Source organism: Cibotium barometz, chromosome 8 (genome assembly GCF_041138505.1).
Source record: "Cibotium barometz isolate CiBa-2024 chromosome 8, ASM4113850v1, whole genome shotgun sequence".
Taxonomy (NCBI): Eukaryota; Viridiplantae; Streptophyta; class Polypodiopsida; order Cyatheales; family Cibotiaceae; genus Cibotium; species Cibotium barometz.
Window position 1 is genome coordinate 11406997 of NC_141053.1, and position 21172 is coordinate 11428168.

The window sequence follows — 21172 nt, forward strand, 5'->3', positions numbered from 1 at the left end:
GCTACTTGGTGAATCTAGAGCTCGGAGGACCGTTGGCAGCTCATACTTCAACAAATGGAATTCTGGTAATTACACAAAAGAAGTGTTGACCATGCCAGTAAATCAATAAGGTGTAAGTCTCATGATGTTTGGTTGCAAGAGAGTTCAACCTTCCTAAGAGCCCCACAAAGTTTCCTTAACTCGCCACAGGCTCCTTGTTCAGCTGAGGTTTGTCTTCTTAGAGCTTCTGCCTTGGTGATCAACTTCCAAGTACATAATTTGTAGAGCATCTCACTATTGGCTGTAACAATCACCTGTGCCTTTCCTCCCTCTTTCTGCTCTGCCAAGCTGCCCTCTGCTCATTTGCATCAGCTACCAAACACCCAATTGAAAGTTTATTTGCAACTTTTACATACCATCCAGCTTTTTGTTCTGACAGCATTGAATTGGACTAACCAGACTCACATATCTGGGTACAAGCCTTCAAAATAAATCAACTCCACTAATTTGGAGTCTCCACCTTGCACATATCGTACTGTCCCTTTTACTTCTCATATGTCAAACAGTTACATCCACCGTGTAGTGTTCAAAAGAGATTTGCTACCAACCTCAATGCACTTTGCCGGTTGTCAGCCAAAAGCTGGATTCTGCCTTATTTATTCCACCCAACTAAGATAGATGCTACCTATTACACCTCACATGACACACTTCCAACTTCTCAGACAGCACTTCAACGCATTCAATATACAAACAGTAGACTTCGAGCTATGTAGTCTTACGAAAAGAGTAATGTTTTAATGATCTAGTGTGTGCTTTAATTTATGTGACTATACATAAAAGAGTCTCCATCTAGAGCATGTAGAGGAAGAGAAGAGGGGGGGGGGGGGGGGGGGGGGGGGGAGTGTAAGTTTTTATTTAGAAGCTTTTGCAAGGGCTAACATGGCAACTAAACAGTCGGTAACAGTCCAATACGTATGAACCCCTTTAAAGCTTCGCCAAACTTTTAAAACTCCACAGCTTTACTGAAAAAAATAAAATAAAGGGCAGTTAGAATGCAGAAACTCTGGAAGATAGGGTGCTGCCATTTTTTAAAATCCGCCCCCACAACAAAAAAAAATATTTGACCTTATCCATGAGGTGAGGTGTCATAAGCTTCCAATTGATAGAAGAGGCTTCTGGTTTGGAGCCCCTTCCCCACAAAAAATAATTTCTCAGAACTAGAGGTGCTCATTTTGATATACATATGGATATTGACATCACACAAGTTGCTGGAAGCAGGTAGATTGAGAAAACATCAACCCTTGGCCGGTCTCAAGAGACATGGCATCTTCACACCAAGGTCGTCTCTGCCCCCTTGATAACTCTTGAAGAAGCTGAAATTAGTAGCTCCTCTTGATCCTGCCAGGGTGTGCACATGTTTTGAGGGTGTGAGTCAAGCATGCCCAAGGAATGGAGATCCCAGTGTCATGCCTGTAATTGACAAAAGCAGAGTAATCACAGGAAGACTTTCTCCAGAAAAGTTCTGTCGTTATGACTAGAATGCGAGGACGCAAGTAGAGCAGTTACCTGTACAATGGCTTGTGCACAAAGCTTTCCCGAGAGTACTGCACCTTCCATTGATGCCAAATACTTTTGCTTTGTGAAGTCCCCAGCAAGGTAAAACCCTTTGATAGGCGATCTTTGGCGGGGGCGGCACGGTTCACAATTTGGAACTGTCTTATAAACAGACCTGCATTTGGGTCACCCACTCATCAGAAAGGGCATCAAGCAACAAAAGAGGCCCAAAACTACTGTCCGTTCTTCGTAGTTCAGAAGCTTGCCCAAGACAAAGATTGCATGTCGTCATAGAACCCACCTTGGGGTCTTAACAACATGATATTTCAAGATTTTGGCCTTGCTACCATCTGCAGCTATCTCATCTGGAAAGAGCTTTGCGAGTTCTTGCATGGTGGCTTCTATGATCTCTTCCTCACTGCATGATATCCATTTATCAGCAGGTGCAAAGACCAGCTCCAGCATTGATCTATTTGGATCATTATACTCCTGCAAGTGAATCCACAGGCAACATATCACCGTCTGGACCAAATGAAACTACTGCATCCAAATAATAGGAAGTGAGTGCAAAAATTAGCCCTGAAATCTACCTTGCAAGTGACAGACATGTCAGCATAGACACTGAGCAGAGGACTCCTGCGTACCCCAATAAAAAAAGAAAAAGCCTTCAGCTGAAACTGATACGATAAACTGTCCTTACGGAGACCCCAGAGTAGGTGTTCATACAAATCTAAGTAAGAATCAGGCCGTAGAACTCGTACCTGCTGAAGAGAAGATGGTCATATGTGTTCTTCAGCTTCTTGTCAAACCTGGAAAATCCAACCAACGTTATCAGATGAGATCCCAAGGTAGAGCTGGGCATAAAGCAAACTCCTCCCAAGCTCCTTAAACTGATCAAGAGAATGTTAAAGAAAATTCTTGGAAAGAATTTGGAATACTAGTATGGCAAGAGTATGGCAATTGGTTACCATATGTGCACGTTAATTACCGGCACACCCTCAAGCTTCTTCAACTTTTCAAAGTAAGGGATTTTCTTCCATTCGTGAGGTAGCAGCAACTTAAGAGTATCAACTGCATCATTAATGTGAAGGCAATGTTCAATGTCACAATAGCTCCAAATTATATTGACTCTTAGATATCCTTTCCTAACCTTACCTGGCATTGCCGACACATATACATCACCCTCAACCGTCCTGCCATCAGTTAGCACTAAGTGCTTCACAGTGCCATCCTCATTCAATTCAATTTTCTGCAATCGTGAGTTCATCTGAAGCTGTCCTCCTCTTGCCAAAAAATAGTCTACAATTGGCTGGCACAACCTCTCCGGTGGATTCCCATCAAGAAAGGCCATTTTTGATCCATGCTTCTCCTGAAAATATTGCATCAGGAAGAAGGTTGTGTAAGCAGAGCCAAGCTATCAAGCAATTAGAAACTGAGTGGGGAAATGAATTATAATCCTTACATGGTATGATAACTTGGGTCATTTAAACATACCTGAAGAAAACGGTTCAGGGCAATAAGAACCACTTGCATGGAGAGCTCATCTGGATCAATGAAATTCAATGCTTTTGACATGGCAATAAAGACTTCATCATTAACCCGCTCTGGCACTCCCTGATCATGGACAAAAATTGACCACACCGCATGATTGATGTTATGCAGTATTGAATAAATCATGGAGTTTCTGAAATAGAGCAGTGTCCAAAACAGATACAATTACATGAGCTTTACACAACAGACATGACCTGAGATTGCTACCCGAGCTAGCTTTAGCAGACCCAGAGTTGGGCAATGAATAGCTAAAGAACGGGTGGCAGGCAAGCCATAAATTGACTTGTATCAGGCTGACTAGCATCTGACCAAAGGGACTGCCCAAGGTATAAAATTGAACACCATCTGTCATGTGCATGCACATGGACATGCTAATCCCAGGGCTAATCTCTGAAAGGCCGCAGATAAACAGAAGACTTAGGGCATGAGCAGGGCACGCCAGTTGGAATCTCTCATAGGAGCTATTTAAGGCTTTGCAAAGAATTGTTTTGGTCATCTGAAACCTTGGGTGTTAGGTCACACAGTAGCTTAGGCAGGATGGGTTTTCCACCTTTTCAGGGCATGCCTATGGCTGCCAGAACTATGTACCTTTTTTTACTATATGAATATGCTGAAAATACAGCTCTCTCTCTCCCTTCTCTCCATCTCTTCTTTGTGTTTTTCATCAAGATGTTCCTATACAAAGGTGTTTAGGGCTGAAAGAAGACATAGAGCTTCCGCGCATGTTACATTGATATCAGAGCTTCAAGCTGATCCTGAGATATTGTTGCCACCAACCGTTACTGATGCGCATGTCCCACCCACCCTTACTGCATCACGCATGGATGAAACCATCAGCCCTGTCTTGGATCTTTTGGTGGTGTGGTGACCAAGCAACATTGTATCAGCATCAAGTTCAGCAATGCTAAACACTAGTGGTGTCCTAGATGAAGGTGTACAGAGTCCAAGAAGCATAACACAAGACACGGAAGAAGTTCCTAGGAGGTTGGTTGGTGGTGTTCCACAAGACCCACGAGGAATGGCAGCCATGTGAGTCGGATGCCACTTGGGGCATGTTAGCACATTCATCCCCAGTTTCTGCCCATTTCTAGTGTCCTTTTGGTCCCTTTTGCATGGCCCTTGATTGTGGGCTGGCCACCCTTATTTTACATATTTTTCTGGGATTTTTCCCAACCTCTATGGTTTTTTCCCTGTCGGCCAGCTACTATATGTAGCTCCAATCCGCCAGCTCTCCCCACCTATAAATAGGTGGGCTGGCCTCTCACTTTTTCATCTTGTCTTGTATATCTTTTGCTCCCTCACTTATGAGACTACTTGTGTCTCTTGCTTGGGACTGTATTGCTTCAGTGTATTCAGCATAGTTGTTCATATCTCTCTCTCTCTTGCACTCTCTATTCAGCACACTCTAGTGCTCTGTTGCTTCCGCTCTGTGCACTCTTTCATGGTATCATCGCTCCTGGTTCAGCGATTCCATTTGCTGCCCCAGATTTAGCCCTATTTACAGCCCCTTAACCTCTGCGTTTTTCTCAGATTTGCAGCCTTCTGCTTGCTGCGTTTTCTGGACAGCTTCTGCTGGTTGTTTTCCTTCAGTTTGGCTTCATCGCGTGCAGCCAGACGGTAACTTTCTCATCAGCGTTTCACTTCTACTTGGAGTTTGAATCTAGGCGGCCTGTTTTTTCAGGACAGCAGCCCGTCTTTGGCTGCGTTTTCCTCTCTGGTGGACATTCCCTTTTGTAGAGGGGTTTTGTGGTGGTTCGGGCTTTGGTGGCAACCTTGGTACCTGTGGTGGACACTACTACTTTTGAGATTGTGCGTTTTTTTTCTTGAGGAGAGCCCAAGCTACAATCCTAGTTGATGCCTTTCCCTCTTGCACCCTCTTACAGCATATTCCCAGGCCCTGTGTGGTTGCTTTTTCTCTCTATATCAAATCTGCATTTTTTGCTTCCCTCTTCTGGTGGCCTCAAGGTTGGAGGTACAGTCGACAGAAGCTTCTGCGTTTTTTGCTACAAGAGGATTTTCGGGTGCTGTCCAGCCTCTTAGGGCTGCGTTTTCGTGGGAGGAAGGGACCTACATCAGCGTTTTCTGATTTGAACAGTTTTTTTATGAGGTTTGGTCCTACTGGTTGGATCAATGACGACAGCTTCAGATTTGGCTCCCGTACCACTTTCTTGTTATTTCCTAGATGAGGCAGACAAGTTGGATGGTGGTAACTTTCAATCATGGAAGTTGCAAGTTACTTCTATTCTCAGGGAGTATGGTTTGATGGAGTTTCTCTCTCGTACAAGAATCGGTGCTTGCCGGACCTTGCCTCTGCGGAGGATGTGTGTCGGTGGAGGAAGACTGACGCACAGATATATGGCTTTCTCCTCCTGAATTGTCAGGATTCGGTTCTTCGACACTTCATCTATGCTCCTGATGATGCTTCTACTTTCTCTGTGTGGCAGTTGCTTTGTGACCTGTACGGTGATGCCAGTGATCGGCACATGGTTTCTGCTTCTGGGTGCTATGCAGCCAGTGATCTTATGGATACTTCTTTTGGAGATGTTCCTGCAGTGAAGGATAGTGGACTATTTTTGCTCACTGCATCTGAGGAGTTTGTTTCTCCTATTGCCTTCTTCAGTTTCTGTGCATACTTCTCCTTGCCAGGATGATATCTCTGATAATGTTTTTGAGGAAGACAATGGGCTATCTTTGCTCACAGCTTCTAAGGGAGATTTGTCTAGGGCGGTGTCAAACAAACACTCGCACACAAAGCACTTCAACACCTTCGAGGATCTAGAAAAGGAAAACAAATAGGGGGAGCCAGAGTGCTCCTGCAAACAGTACACGGACACCGATTGGCCCCAAAACACAGTGGCGCCCCTTGCGGTATTTCTTTAATTAATTATAAGAGAGCTTTGATTATAACAAGGCTGGAAACTCAACCGTCACAGTAGAACCCCTGAAGCCGCCATGGCTTCTTGTCCACTCGGCATCCACAAACAAGTCCAGCCATTGTTCACATCGAAAGACTCTCTCACATTGAGTCCTGCATACAAAAGCTTTCTCCCATGATCACGGTTGCCACAACCATCCATAGCCTCTCACCCTATAAATAGCATCACACCCTGACACATCCAGTGCTTCTGCATCACAACACAGACTCCCAAATTGTCTCCCAAACGAGAACTCGCATCACAGCACAGCATACCACACAGTCAACACACCTATACCAACCCTCTCTACCTTCCAAGGGTACTACTATCCATCTCTGTCATGGATTCCCTGTCCCCTATCCAATCAGTAGCAAGGTTGTACCAAACATGTGTCCATTCCTGTACCTTCTGCCTCCATGTGACCTATCTCTTGGAGAACCATAAACATGTTTCCTCGAGAAACCTATGACCTGTTTCCACGTGAAACCCTTAGGCCTGTTTCCCTTTGAAACCTTTGTCCTATTTCCATACAGATTCATTCACAGCACCATTCAACAACAGTGCCAACAACGGCATATATCAGTTACATGTTCCCTCATGAAACATCTGGAAACTTAGAGATGGCCATAACTGTAGGTCCCTCTGTTCCTTTCCAGCAGGAAGAAAACAATCTGCTCCATGAGCATGTAGCCATGCGAGCTTGCATCACTCCCATGCCAAGGAACACATTCAAGTGACCTGTACTTGTAGCTGGAAACCCAAGCACATAGCTGAATTTGCAGCCAACCAAAAATAGCCCATAAACAGTCCTGTAGGCGCCTGTATACTCAGCCACACAGCAGCCAACCAATCCTCCAAGAGCCAACGAGAGAGAGAGAGAGAAGTAGGCCTGTGTCTCTGCCCTATAGCGCAGCACAGCAGCCGACTTTAATCTCCTAAAAGCATGTGTAAATAAGTACTAGGCTGCGCCTCTGCACTCTGCAGCACAGCCCAACTGTAGCCCTTCCAAGAAGCAACCTGTGACCAGCAGTCCTTCCAGAAGCCTCTATCAGCCCACAGCATGCAGCCGACAAGTCTCTGCACCAGCTCTATCCGTGTTGGGGGTAAAGCTCTTGCTGAGCCCCTTGTCACATACGTAAAGTGTGTACATATAAACACACACACACACATACATTATTTTACATGGCCAAATTGGCCCGTGTCCGGACGGACGCCCGGACACATGTGTACCCTAAGTTTTTTAATAAAACTCAAGTAGTGTGAGTGTAAGTATAGCACTCACGTAAGAAACCTACAAGGTGTCGACTTCTGCTATCTCTCTGTGTGGTTCACAAACCTGCTCCAACTCTCACACTTCTCCACCGACACACTCTCCTCTACACCCCTGGGCTTCTACAAACTGGTATCAGAGCCTTCTGTGCCCGTCGTGAGCGCGTGAGCGCTGGGAAGAGCAACAGGAAAAGGCGACTTTGCTGTTTTTTCTCTGTGCTTTGCCAAATCTTGGCCCGAATCAACTTTGGAGCTTACAATCAGTGTAAGCAACTCTTCCGCTACCGTGTAGGAGGTTTCGGTGAAATTTTTTGAGAAAATTTTCCCTGGCGAGAAATTTCAGATTTGGGCATTCCTCTTGTAGTTGATTGTTGACCTTCAGGGACGCATTCTACACGCTGTTTCAAGTGTTTTCAAGCTGAAAAACAGAAATTTCAGCAAGCATTTGAAAAGGGTTTCATAGGGAAAAGCAGATGACAGGTAACAGGAGTTTATAAGTTGAAAAACAGAAAATTTCAGCAACATGGCTTCATCATCCGAGCTCAAGAATCTCTTTGAGATTCGGAAATTTGATGGGCAAGGTTTGGACTTGTGGAAGGAGCGCATATTGGGCGTACTTTTTCTAAAAGAGTGCGATACGCCTGTTGAGGGTACAAAACCGGACACTATGTCAGATGCAAAATGGGATAGGCTGAATAAGAAAGCTGTCACATATTAAAAGATGGCTGTGTCATATGATATTTTGACAGAACTTAAGGGTCTTGATAAAGCTTCTGACATTTGGAAGAAGCTCAAGGCTACTTATGAGAATGCCACTCCAGTTAATCAGGTTCACCTGATGAGGAAGTTGGTAAATTTGCAGCTAGATGAATCTAAGTCAGCGTCCGAACATCTGAGTGTGTTTACAGGTATCCTCAGTCAACTTGAGGACACAGGTCTTCCTCCATTTGATGATAAACTTAAAGCTATCTTCTTGTTGATGACACTACCTGATTCATGGGAGACACTAGGCGTCTCGTTGAGTAACTCCTCTTCATTGAGCTATGATGGAGTCAGGGGCTCTATCCTCAATGAGGACATAAGGAGGAAAACAAGTGGGGAGTCAGGTGGTGCCTACCAAGTTAGAGGTAGAAGCAAGAATGCTGACGGTTCCTCTAACAGAGCAAGGAGTAAAAGCAGGGGGAAGGAAAAGAAAGACTCAGATATTACTTGTTACCAATGTGGCAGAAAAGGGCATAAAAAGCCCGATTGCAGGTTCTTTAAGAAGGAAAAAGAGAGAAAGAAGGAGTGGCAGGGCAAGAAAAAGAAAGATGAGAAGAAGGATGACAAAGAAAAATCATCCTCTCAGGCTGAAAAAGCCAATGTTGCCTCTAGTGTTGTGATCACTGAGTTGTCAGACACAGAGGACATCCTTGTTGCATCAGATTCTGTTGAGTCACGTGCTGGTGACGTCAAATGTGACTTGCACATTGACAGAAAGGATGTTATAGATGCTTTGCTGACCACCCATGAGACGAGATGCCTCAGTCATGGATTGTTGACTCAGGGGCTTCGTTCCATGTAACTCCCAATGTGGATGCGTTTGCCTCGTATACTCCAGGCCCATGCGGAAAGGTGTTCCTTGGGGACAATCATGCATGCAATATAGAGGGCAAAGGGACTATACAGTTGGTCCTTGAGAATGGGCAGGAGCTGCAGCACCATGATGTCAGATATGTTCCTGGCATCAAGAAGAGTTTGCTTTCAGTGGGTCACCTGGATGCATGTGGTTTCTCTACCACATTTGGCAGTGGCATTTGGAAGATGCACAAGGGTTCTATGCTTGTGGCCAAAGGCAACAAAAGAGGCTTCTCTCTCTCTCTCTCTCTCTTCATTTCTTTGTTTTTCTGCTGTGCACTTGCTCTAGTGTTTTCAGATCTTGTCTTCATCTCCGCTGCATATTCTGGCATGGTATCAGAGCTCTAGGCTCTTGGAAGATCTTGGGAACTGTGTGAGCAAGAGGGGGGCTGTCTATGTTGCTGATTGGAGGACTATTTTGGGCCGTACGGGAAGAGGAGAAGCAAGCGGAAGGCGGGCTTATTTGCTGGACAGCCACTTGCAGGTTTAGTTCTTCATTTTTCCCACCCACCCTCCCTTTTCAGTTACACCCCCGCAATGGCAGATTTACTTGAGATGGGTGAGAAGCACGTGAAGATCCCAACACTCCCCACGTTCTCAGTGGACCGTCAGTTGGACGGGAACAACTACAGCATATGTAAAGTAATGATGGAATCTTTTTGGGAGTCTTACGACCTTGCTGATTTCATTGTTGTTGGGGTTCCACGGCCGGAGTTAGAGGAAGGGGAGTTACCCTCTATTCGGAAGGAACGAGAGGCACAGGCACAGTTATAGGATCGTGTCAATGCCAGAGTCCGTTCTTTCATCTCCCTCAATTGCACACCACAGGTAATCAATCACATCAAGCATATGACGCTGGCCAGAGGTATTTGGCAGCATTTGGCTTCTCTCTACAAAAGGGTATCGCCCATGAAGAGGATCTCCTTGGAAGTTCAGATGCGGGTGATGAATCCTGCAAAGTCGTCGACGATGCGGGAGCATATCAACAAGCTGCAAGCTCTTCAGCACGAAGTTCTCTAGGCTGGGAAAGAGATATCATCGGCCGGAGGATATGGCCATAACGTTGCTGTCACATTTGCCCTCTCAGTACTCAGTTTCTTACTCTTCGTTGATTATCAGTGGGGTGGCAGGCTCAGCACCATCACATGGGAGGAGCTTGTGCCCATGGCATTGGACCAGGAGGAAAGATTCACGAACCCTCCACAGGGCGGAGGTTCTGAGGCTTTAACTGGCCAACGGTCGAAAGGCCGTAATAATAACAACAAGGGCAAAGGGAAGGCTTCATCGAAGAAGTCTTCTGAGAAGAAGCCCGACTCAGACCAAGAGAAACTGAAGACAGAGAGGACCTGAAATGATTGTGGCGAGAAAGGCCACTATTGGAGGCAATGTCCTAAGTGGAGCACTGAGAAGGGTGCAAAATCCTCAGCAGCAACCATGAAGACTCCAGCTTTTGTGCACCTGGAGGTTATGGACACCGGTGTTTCATCTTCTTCGTGCAAGGAGGAGGTTGGAGGACTCTCCGCCATGGATACTCGAGAGTGGATACTAAACAGTGGTGCTTCCAAGCACATGACTCCTTCCCGCACGGCTTTACAGGATCTTTGCAAGTATCCTCGTCACATCCTTATTGGGGATACATCCACTATCCCAATTCATAGTGAGGGCAGGTTGGAGATAGTTCCCGATGGCAAAGGAGAGAAGCATTCCTCCCAAGTGTTGCATGTTCCATCACTTGGTTTTCATCTGTTGTAAGTGCATCAGGTTTGCAAGGCTGGCATACGGTTGGAGCTTGATGAGCATTTTGTTGCGCTCTGGGACAAAGCAACAGGCCAGGTAGTTTGGGAAGGCGGAGTGGAGAATGGAGTTTACAAACTTTCAGCACTCTCTCCCCCAAGTCATCAGTTTTATGAAGAGTGGAAGTCTCGTAATGGCCACTTTAAGTGTGGATACGCTACAAGTGCAAGCTTTCCCGGACCAGTTGGTGGATAGATGATGGCAGCAGTTGGCAGGAACTTTCCATTACAAATGTTGGTAGTTCGTGTTCGTAAGTCAGAGGAAACTTTACAGGTAACCTATGCTCTGATGTCTCGTAGCATTCGGGACAAAGAAACTCTTGTAGTTGAGGAAGCTCTTTCCATGGGGACCTATTGGAAGGCCAGGCAGGTGGCAGTTGATTACTTGCAAGAGGAGGTGGATGTTGCACATTCTCCAAGCTTTGTGGTTCCGGATTTAGAGGGGGTGGTTTACAGGTTTTCGAAGGCCTTGGGTAGTCTTCTCAGGACTTGGCATCCCACCGTAACAATTGTTGATCCTTGTGAGCAGTATGATGCCTCCTTGACTCAGAAGCAGAATGGTTCATTGTCTTGGTTGATGCATACCAGATTGGACATGAGCTTCCTGATGAGGCTGTTGAGCTCATGTTTGCAGAGGACTCTTTGGGAGGCAGGTTTGCGTATCTTGTGGTTTCTGCAACATGCGAAGGATCTTGGACTCTTTTACACAGGAGGGGGATTGATGGACGGAGTCCGACTCCGAAGTTGGAGTGACTCAGTTTAGGGAGGAGAGCCAGACACGAGGACCTTGACATCAGGCTACAGTTTTTCCCTTGGCTCAGGAGCGCTTTCAAGGAGCAATAAGAGGCAGCCAACTATTGCCTTGTCATCGACAGAGGCAAAGTACCGAGCTCCTTGTGGTGCTGCTTGGGAGGTTGTGTGGCTGTTGCGGAGGTTGCTTGGCAAGATTGGGTTTCCACAAAAGGAGCCAACAGTCATCCAGTGCAATAACCAGAGCTGTATAGCTATTGCTCGGAACCCGGTCTTCCATGCCCGGACCAAGCACATAGAGATACAATATCACTTTGTTCGTGAGAAGATCTTGTCGGAATATGCAACGGAATATGAGACACAGAAGTTAGGGCAAACACGTGCAGGACTCCACGCTGAACAGAGGTCCACGTAGAAGACAAACGCCAACCTGTATAACAAACTGAACTGGGAGCTGAAGGAGAAAAAATGCAGACAAGAGAGTGGCTCTGTATGAACTCTATATATACACAAGAATCCTGAAAATGAAGATACAAAAGGCATGGGGCAATGGGGCCATTTTATATGGCCCCAAGCATGCAGTCGACCTGTAGAAAGGCAGCCGACAGGGCCTATATCTCCACGACCAACATAAAGCACCAGTCGGCCAGCATCTGTGTGTAGTTGTGCCATTGTGGACCTGAAGGGACAGTCGGCCAGCTCATAGGCCCTCCTGCCAACACAAGGCAACCACCCAAGCCAAGAAAAATAGGGAAAAATGGGGGAAAAATACGGAGAGTGGGGAAAAATGAGAAAACACCTAATAAGGGCGGGCACACCCACAACAAAGGCCCTGGTGTATAGGTATAGACAGGAGATGACTTCTAACAGATCTTGGCTAGTGACATCTTGCTTCTTTATTGTTCGACAGAGGACAATGCGGCGGACCTCTTCACGAAGTCTCTACCTCAGGCTATGCTCCGGCGGCACTCCAGCTCATTGGGGTTGGTTCCACATCCAGGAGCTGAGAGGGGGTGTTAGCAGTCATCTCCTGTCTGTATATTTACACCAGGGCCTCTGTTGGGTGTGCCCACCCGATTTAGGTGTTTCCTCATTTTTCCCCACCCTCCATATTTTTCTCTATTTTTTCCCATTTTATTCTGGGTGTGGGAGGGTTGTCGGCTACCTCTGTGTGCTGGCCGACTCTACTGGATTCTGTCACGACTGAGTGCTCTAACCTGGCCGACTGCTTCTATGCTGGCCGACTGTACCAAAGCAGGTCGTGGACATTTGTTGCTCCTGTCGGCTGTTTTCAGCGAGCCGACTGGTTGCTAGGAGCCATATAAAATGGCCCCTTTCCCCCCACACATCTCAATCTTGTATCCTGGATTTTCTCGTGTATATAGCAGAGTTATACGCTTCTCTCCCTCTCTCTCTCTCTCTTCATTTCTGTGTTTTTCTGTTGTGCACTTGCTCTAGTGTTTTCAGATCTTGTCTTTATCTCCGCTGCATATTCTGACAAGGACATCACCATACCCACACAACAGAAGTCATCGACAACCTGCCGGAAACTCTCCACCTTCGTATGTGGTGCAAGTGCAATGACAACAGCATGCAGTCTGGCTACTCAAAACTTTGTTCACTCTAGCACAGGGACATTGCAACTCATGGATATGAAAGATTAGTGACTCTTGCTTGACTCATGGTTCCCCTAACAACTATACATGGTATATATATATATATATATATACCTAGATGCCCAAATTCACCTTATAAGAAAGTGCAATTTATAACCTCATGGTATTCATCCACAAGACAATAAACCATCAACTCCATCATGCATAGTATGGACTAGATACTACGATGTCCTCACTAATGTCATCAGTGCCCAATAGTGGGTGTAAAACTTAGTATCAATATATGCTCCCACACACACACACATAAGAGCATACATTTATACAAATGTCTATGTACTGAGTTTCTGTCAGAGCTCCGAAGATACACGGCAGACTCAGCCATAATGAAGCCTAGTGTCATGTGCATGATTGCCCATGGACATATCCTGAAGCTAGTCCAGAAGGGGCAGCCAGAAAAAGATCAGTTAGAACCAGAATTTAGGAGCATGTTATGCTGTTTTGACTAGTGTGGACTTGGAGAAGAACATGGTTGACCTGTCGGATGCACAAGGGAACTGTCGGGTGCACCAATGGACTGTCGGCTGCAAGAGGACAGGTCGTAGCTGCGTTTGTGGAGAAATATGACCAGTCGGCCAGCACTCCAATGGTCCAAGGGCCTATAAATAGGCATAGTGCTCATTGAGTTATTCATTCATTCCACTAGGGAGTGGGTCTAGCACTAGGATTATTTTGGGTGTTTCCACCTTTTCATGAAGGCAGCCCATGGCTGTAGATTTAGGGGTACCTTTTTGTACCATATGAATATACTGAATTTCCAGCTCTCTCTCTCTCTCTACTCTCCCTTCTGTCTGCGTTTTTGCATCAGCATGTTCTAAGTGGTGTTTAGGGCTGAAAGAAGACTCTCAGAGCTTCCGCGTGATACATTGGTATCAAAGCATCAGGTGCAGACAAGGTGGTTCAGGATTAGGGCCAACTATTGCGACAAGTTCACGAAAAAATACGGCAAGCACAGACAAAGCAAGTACGTGAGGCTGACAAACATTGTCGGGTTAGTGCCTTCAAAGAAGGAGATTGGGTTTATTTGAAGATCATGAAGCAAAGGCTCAAACAGTTCGGGGAAGTTGCGTCCAACTAGCTCCGAAGAAGAAAGGCCCGTTCAAGATTATCAAGAAGCTCAATGTTGTTGATGAGTCTTCAAGCTGGAGTTACCAAGCCATTGGAGGATGTGTCCGGTGTTTCATTCAAGCAACCTTGTAGAGTATCATGGGCCAATCTGGCTTGGACCAGGAGAGCAAACATGCTCATTCCTGAGTACATAGGCTGGCGTGTCGAAGGCCTTCGAGCAAGCTTCGATGGTATGGGACACCGGAGTTAGACATGGGCCTATGAGATTGAGCAAGAGCCTAGCCTTGGCTCGGGGGAGATGGGTGTGGATGCTGATCGTGGTTGAGAGGTGAGCTTGCTTGCTCCCTCATGATTTGGTTTAGTACTTACTCTGTTTAGTACTTACTCTGTTTAGGACAGATTTTGAGGACTTTACAGTTGGTATCAAAGCACCCCCCAACGTAGAGGCTGAAGACGTATGCGTGTCTAGGCGTAGATGTCAGGATTTCCAGGTATTTCTCTCATCGCTTCTCTTTCATTAGAACGATTGCTCTGTTGAAATTTATATTTACAAGGATTTGCTGGCATTGAGGTTGCATGTTGTTGTGTGTTAGAGAGATGGGAAAAAAACACTATTTGTATGTATGTGTTTGGGCTTTAGGGCAAGTGCCCAACAGAGGGGCCTGAGAGGCGGAAACCCTATGGAAAGGCTTGGCTCAAGGTGGAGATTTGCTGGGCAACCTGAGGCCTATGGCGACCAGTTAGGGTAGCTAAGCATGGCTATCCTAGGCAAGCCAGTTGTGTGGCATGGTCTAGCCAGGCCAGCAACAGCCAAGGCCCGCCACCGAGCAATGGCTGCCTACACCAACCGTGAATGGGCGCAATCCCTGGCGAATCACATGTTATGGGGGACCCCAATTCAAAGAAATCTAAGAAAGTGGAGCAGACATTTAAGTACATCAAGGAGGGTCGGTGCTTCACTTGTGGTCAACACAAGGGCACACGAGAACAAATTGTAGTCGAAAGGCAAGTCAAAGTCGAAGGAGGCCCATATGACCGAGGCTAAAGGTAAAAGACACTTTAGTACATTAAGGAGGGTCGGTTCTTCACTTGTGGTCAGCACAAGGGCACATGAGAATGAATTGCACTCGAAAGGCAAGTCAAAGTCCAAGGGAGCCCATACGACCAAGGCTAAAGGTAAAATTATTTCCATATACACTATTATTTTAGATCATAGTTCTTGAAAGGGTTGTAGCTAAGTTTTCGGTCCCACGAGCCTAATACTCATGGGGAAAATTGTACACATTTTTTTTGACCCTCGGAGTACTCACTGTCAAAGTCACGCAGCAACACGCACACTATCCTAGGGCACTAAGTAACGTCAATGGCTAGGCTCCCATCTCCCAGCCGTTGCTCCCCCCAAAACCCGGCCGGAGGAGATATCTATGACAAGGTGCCATCACACCCTATATATGGCTCTTTGACTTCCCATGCTCTTGCATATGGAATAATCCACCACTTCCAATCATGCGACAACCCCAGAGTAGCTATGCAAATTGACACCTCCAACACCCTCCTTCAATTTGAGCACCTCAATCAAACAGAGGTTAGGACCACACATGCCGAAATCTAATACCATGTCAAAGTCACGCAACAGCAACAACACGCACACCACCCTAGGGCACTGAACAATGTCAATGGCTGGGCTCCCATCTCCCAACCGTTGCTCCCCCCAAAAGGAAGAGATATCTATGACAAGGTGCCACCACACCCTATATATGGCTCTTCGACTTCCCATGCTCTTGCATATGGGATAATCCACCACTTCCAATCATGCGACAACCCAAGAGTAGCTACGTGAATTGCCACCTCCAACAACAACTTCGTGAATGCCAAGCTTGTGTAGGCTTAAGGTGTCACTATTTGGGCATTCTCTGCGCTTCAGGCCTATGGACGAGTTCTGTAGGATGGACTGGCATCTTATGGTTGGGGACTTATGTCTACACCGAGAGCCAGTAGGCTGGATATATGGGTTGGGATTGTGTATCCGCGCCCAAATCCAGAGTATGGTACCACGGACTACAAGCTAAATGAATAGGGAGACTGTTCAATGCATCCTTGCATAACATGTTTGCAAGTTAAAAATCCTGTCTTTGCATGAACTATTTGATTGCATGCAAGATTTGTTTGTGTAGTTCACATGTAGGGGACGCCCTCTTGTGAACCGTGCGAGTGAAACTGTATTCTGACCTCGTTTGTGGGCTGTAGACAGGTGGTAAGTACACCACTTTACTCTTTTATGAGTAATAGCATGGTGGCAGGTCCTCATACTGCCACCCAGTCCATAACCATCCCTTTTCCACACAAATTTAATGGGAAGGGTGCCTGGACACTCGCCTAGCCGACCGGAAGGGAATTCTAGTCTATTCTTACTTATAGTTTGTCCGCCCGAGCTTTAATGAAGTGTGGACGCCCAATCTCACTTATAACTTGGGCGGACACACTTATTAAAGTGTGGACCTGCAAAACAAAGAATACATTGCTTTAACTCATAAAAGAGTAAAGTGGTGTACTTACCACCTGTCTACAGCCCACAAACGAGGTCAGAATACAGTTTCACTCGCACGGTTCACAAGAGGGCGTCCCCTACATGTGAACTACACAAACAAATCTTGCATGCAATCAAATAGTTCATGCAAAGACAGGATTTTTAACTTGCAAACATGTTATGCAAGGATGCATTGAACAGTCTCCCTATTCATTTAGCTTGTAGTCCGTGGTACCATACTCTGGATTTGGGCGCAGATACACAATCCCAACCCATATATCCAGCCTACTGGCTCTCGGTGTAGACATAAGTCCCCAACCATAAGATGCCAGTCCATCCTACAGAACTCGTCCATAGGCCTGAAGCGCAGAGAATGCCCAAATAGTGACATCCTCTCCTGCTTCTAAACAGTTGACCGCAACTGAAATGCTTCCAAATATGCTTGGAGGAGCTGCGGATACTCCTGGAAGTATGTTTCATCCATCCATTTTGCATCCATAGGAGAATAGTTCTTGAATTTCACAAGGTAGCGCCTCTGGAGTTTGCCACCTGCAAACTTTCGCTCCTTATGAAACACAATTTGCTCTGGCTGCAATACCTCTTCCAGCTCTTCCACCTCTGGTGGATCTTCCATAACCGGTTCGAAAGGTTCCGGTCCCACATATTTGCGCAAGAGGCTCACATGGAATGCATTATGAATCTTCCAATGATCCGGTAAAGCAAGTCGAAAAGCCACATCATTGATCTTCTTGATCACCTTGAAGGGTCCATAATACCTGGTAGAGAGTTTTGGGCATGCTCTCTCCTTGCCAGACCTCTTCCTGAGTCTAGCTTTTTCCAATTTTAGCATATTCGGAAGCATTTCAGTTGCGGTCAACTGTTTAGAAGCAGGGGAGGATGTCACTATTTGGGCATTCTCTGCGCTTCAGGCCTATGGACGAGTTCTGTAGGATGGACTGGCATCTTATGGTTGGGGACTTATGTCTACACCGAGAGCCAGTAGGCTGGATATATGGGTTGGGATTGTGTATCTGCGCCCAAATCCAGAGTATGGTACCACGGACTACAAGCTAAATGAATAGGGAGACTGTTCAATGCATCCTTGCATAACATGTTTGCAAGTTAAAAATCCTGTCTTTGCATGAACTATTTGATTGCATGCAAGATTTGTTTGTGTAGTTCACATGTAGGGGACGCCCTCTTGTGAACCGTGCGAGTGAAACTGTATTCTGACCTCGTTTGTGGGCTGTAGACAGGTGGTAAGTACACCACTTTACTCTTTTATGAGTTAAAGCAATGTATTCTTTGTTTTGCAGGTCCACACTTTAATAAGTGTGTCCGCCCAAGTCATAAGTGAGATTGGGCGTCCACACTTCATTAAAGCTCGGGCGGACAAACTATAAGTAAGAATAGACTAGAATTCCCTTCCGGTCGGCTAGGCGAGTGTCCAGGCACCCTTCCCATTAAATTTGTGTGGAAAAGGGATGGTTATGGACTGGGTGGCAGTATGAGGACCTGCCACCATGCTATTACTCATTTTGAAAATTACCTCTCTCTACACTCTCTCTCTAGAAATAGGCGCCCCCCTTCAAGAGAGCCTATTTTTGTTATTCTCTCTAACTTTTTGCTTGGTGAGAGTGCTGATTTTCATTCCCTCTTGCTCCCAGCTCCAATGGAAAGCTTGAAGATTCTTCCTTTCACAGTTAAGCCTCCAGTTGCTCACCTTTTCACTCTATCTCTCTTTTCTAAATGAATATGGAGTCTCCTAACCATTCTACCGCCCCCAAATTCTGCTGAAACCCTAATTTTCAGAAACCCTAATTCTGCAGAAACCCTAATTTCAGAAACCCTAATTTTGGAGGAAACCATACCAAGCTGTGCCCCTTACTCATAGGCATCTAAAGAGCCCAAAATGCCCAATTTTGGACTCATATAACCTGCTTAAAACCCTAAAAATCAGAAACCCTAATTTCAGCCGGAAGTGGAAAACGGTCACATTCAAGCTGTAGTTCGTCCGCACGGAGGTGGAGCTCGACATTGATCGTCCAATACTTGCTTAAGTGTTTGCCAAGATTGTGCTCAACCCCGACCGGGGGAATCTCGTGAAAATTACCTCTCTCTACACTCTCTCTCTAGAAATAGGCGCCCCCCTTCAAGAGAGCCTATTTTTGTTATTCTCTCTAACTTTTTGCTTGGTGAGAGTGCTGATTTTCATTCCCTCTTGCTCCCAGCTCCAATGGAAAGCTTGAAGATTCTTCCTTTCACAGTTAAGCCTCCAGTTGCTCACCTTTTCACTCTATCTCTCTTTTCTAAATGAATATGGAGTCTCCTAACCATTCTACCGCCCCCAAATTCTGCTGAAACCCTAATTTTCAGAAACCCTAATTCTGCAAAAACCCTAATTTCAGAAACCCTAATTTTGGAGGAAACCATACCAAGCTGTGCCCCTTACTCATAGGCATCTAAAGAGCCCAAAATGCCCAATTTTGGACTCATATAACCTGCTTAAAACCCTAAAAATCAGAAACCCTAATTTCAGCCGGAAGTGGAAAACGGTCACATTCAAGCTGTAGTTCGTCCGCACGGAGGTGGAGCTCGACATTGATCGTCCAATACTTGGTAAGAGCATTTTGCAAGCAATTTTCAATTTGAGATTCGAATGCTTTGTCAATATGGTCTCCTATGTCTCGGTCCTGGCACACACATGTGTATGTGTATGGATGCCAGTGGAGCATAGCTGCGTTTGACAAGCTTCAAGGAATCAAGGAACGAAGCTACTCTCAAGTGAAGCTATGGATTCCATCGTCTACGACAAATTTGTTTGCAATGCTGTTTTCATGATCATGGATGCACTTGAACAGTTTGGCATGTGAATGCCCGTGAGGCTTGTAACAGTTTTCCTTGATAATAAAATCTATTACAAGGGGGGTCGGCCCTTTCCGGCCCTAGTGCAGTGTGCAAAATAAAATTCAGCTTCTTACTCTATTGTGTTGCGCCATTTAAAATTGTTTAATTATGTTAATAGCTTAAGTGTTTGCCAAGATTGTGCTCAACCCCGACCGGGGGAATCTCATAAGGAGTGGAGACACACCAAAGTGATCACCAATATCGTATCGACATGCCATCGGGCACACAATTTTGGGATCAGTCTCACTGTCTCCGATGCCTATAACTATACAAAGCTTATGATTATGAATCCGGATAGAGTAGATGTTATTATAGGTAAAGAGTGCTTTCATGATTATGAATCTGGATAGAGTAGATGTTATTATAGGTAAAGAGTGCTTTCATTAGATTTCATGATTATGAATATGGATAGAGTAGATGTTATTATAGGTAAAGAGTGCTTCCCATGCTCTTGCATATGGGATAATCCACCACTTCCAATCATGCGACAACCCAAGAGTAGCTACGCGAATTGCCACCTCCAACAACAACTTCATGAATGCCAAGCTTGTGTAGGCGTAAGGAGTGGAGACACACCAAAGTGATCACCAATATCGTATCGACATGCCGTCGGGCGCACAGTTTTGGGATCAGTCACTGTCTCCGATGCCTATAACTATACAGAGCTTATGATTATGAATCTGGATAGAGTAGATGTTATTATAGGTAAAGAGTGCTTTCATTAGATTTCATGATTATGAATCTGGATAGAGTAGATGTTATTATAGGTAAAGAGTGCTTTCATTAGATTTCATGATTATGAATCTGGATAGAGTAGATGTTATTATAGGTAAAGAGTGCTTTCATTAGTTTTCATGATTATGAATCTGGATAGAGTAGATGTTATTACAGGTAAAGAGTGCTTTCATAACCACGATGAACAGATAGATTGGAAGAGTCATAGTTTATGTTTCGTCATGGATGGTGTCTAGTTTTGTCTATAGGGTGATTTTCCCATCCATTACTTTTGTAAACTCAATTGAGCTCCATAATATAGTCAAGAATTATAATTATGAAGTGTTTCGATGTGTTCTAGATACCATGTCATTTGATGCTAATTGTGGGTTTAATTCAGGTAGTCTTAATCATAGTCACACAAAACGTTTGGAGGTTTTGAAATTTTGATGTTTTCGAAAGGTACTAAAAAAACCATAGGTTCAAAAAATCGGTATTATATATATATATATATATGTGTATATATATATGTATATATATATATATATATATATACACACACACACACACACACACACACACACACACACACACACACATATACATATATATATATATATATATATATACACACACACACACACACACACATATATATATATATATAAATATATACACACACACACACACACACACACACACACACACACACACACACATATATATATATATATATGTATATATATATGTATGTATATATGTATGTATATATATATATATATATATATATATGTATGTATATATATATGTATATGTATATATATATATGTATATATATATATGTATGTATATATA

At 44.9% G+C, this 21172-nt stretch overlaps 1 protein-coding gene across 5 annotated transcripts in view; it reads right to left on the minus strand.

The window, feature by feature from the left end:
- Positions 1-939: 939 nt before the first annotated feature.
- Positions 940-21172, minus strand: part of LOC147635897 (15-cis-phytoene desaturase, chloroplastic/chromoplastic-like) — a 38374-nt gene continuing 18141 nt past the window's right edge. For 3 of the 5 annotated variants that reach the window (XM_086801301.1, XM_086801303.1, XM_086801304.1), the window contains exons 7-14: positions 3028-3147; positions 2689-2902; positions 2502-2604; positions 2295-2342; positions 2124-2169; positions 1835-2022; positions 1546-1708; positions 981-1377 (exon numbers count right to left, since the gene is read on the minus strand). In XM_086801301.1, the coding sequence (XP_086657427.1) occupies positions 1309-1377; positions 1546-1708; positions 1835-2022; positions 2124-2169; positions 2295-2342; positions 2502-2604; positions 2689-2902; positions 3028-3147 (951 nt within the window). In that variant the 3' untranslated portion in view covers positions 981-1308. Of the gene's footprint in view, positions 1450-1545; positions 1709-1834; positions 2023-2123; positions 2170-2294; positions 2343-2501; positions 2605-2688; positions 2903-3027; positions 3148-21172 lie in introns of all 5 variants that reach the window. The other 2 variants (XR_015266454.1, XM_086801302.1) reach the window with 2 other exon arrangements.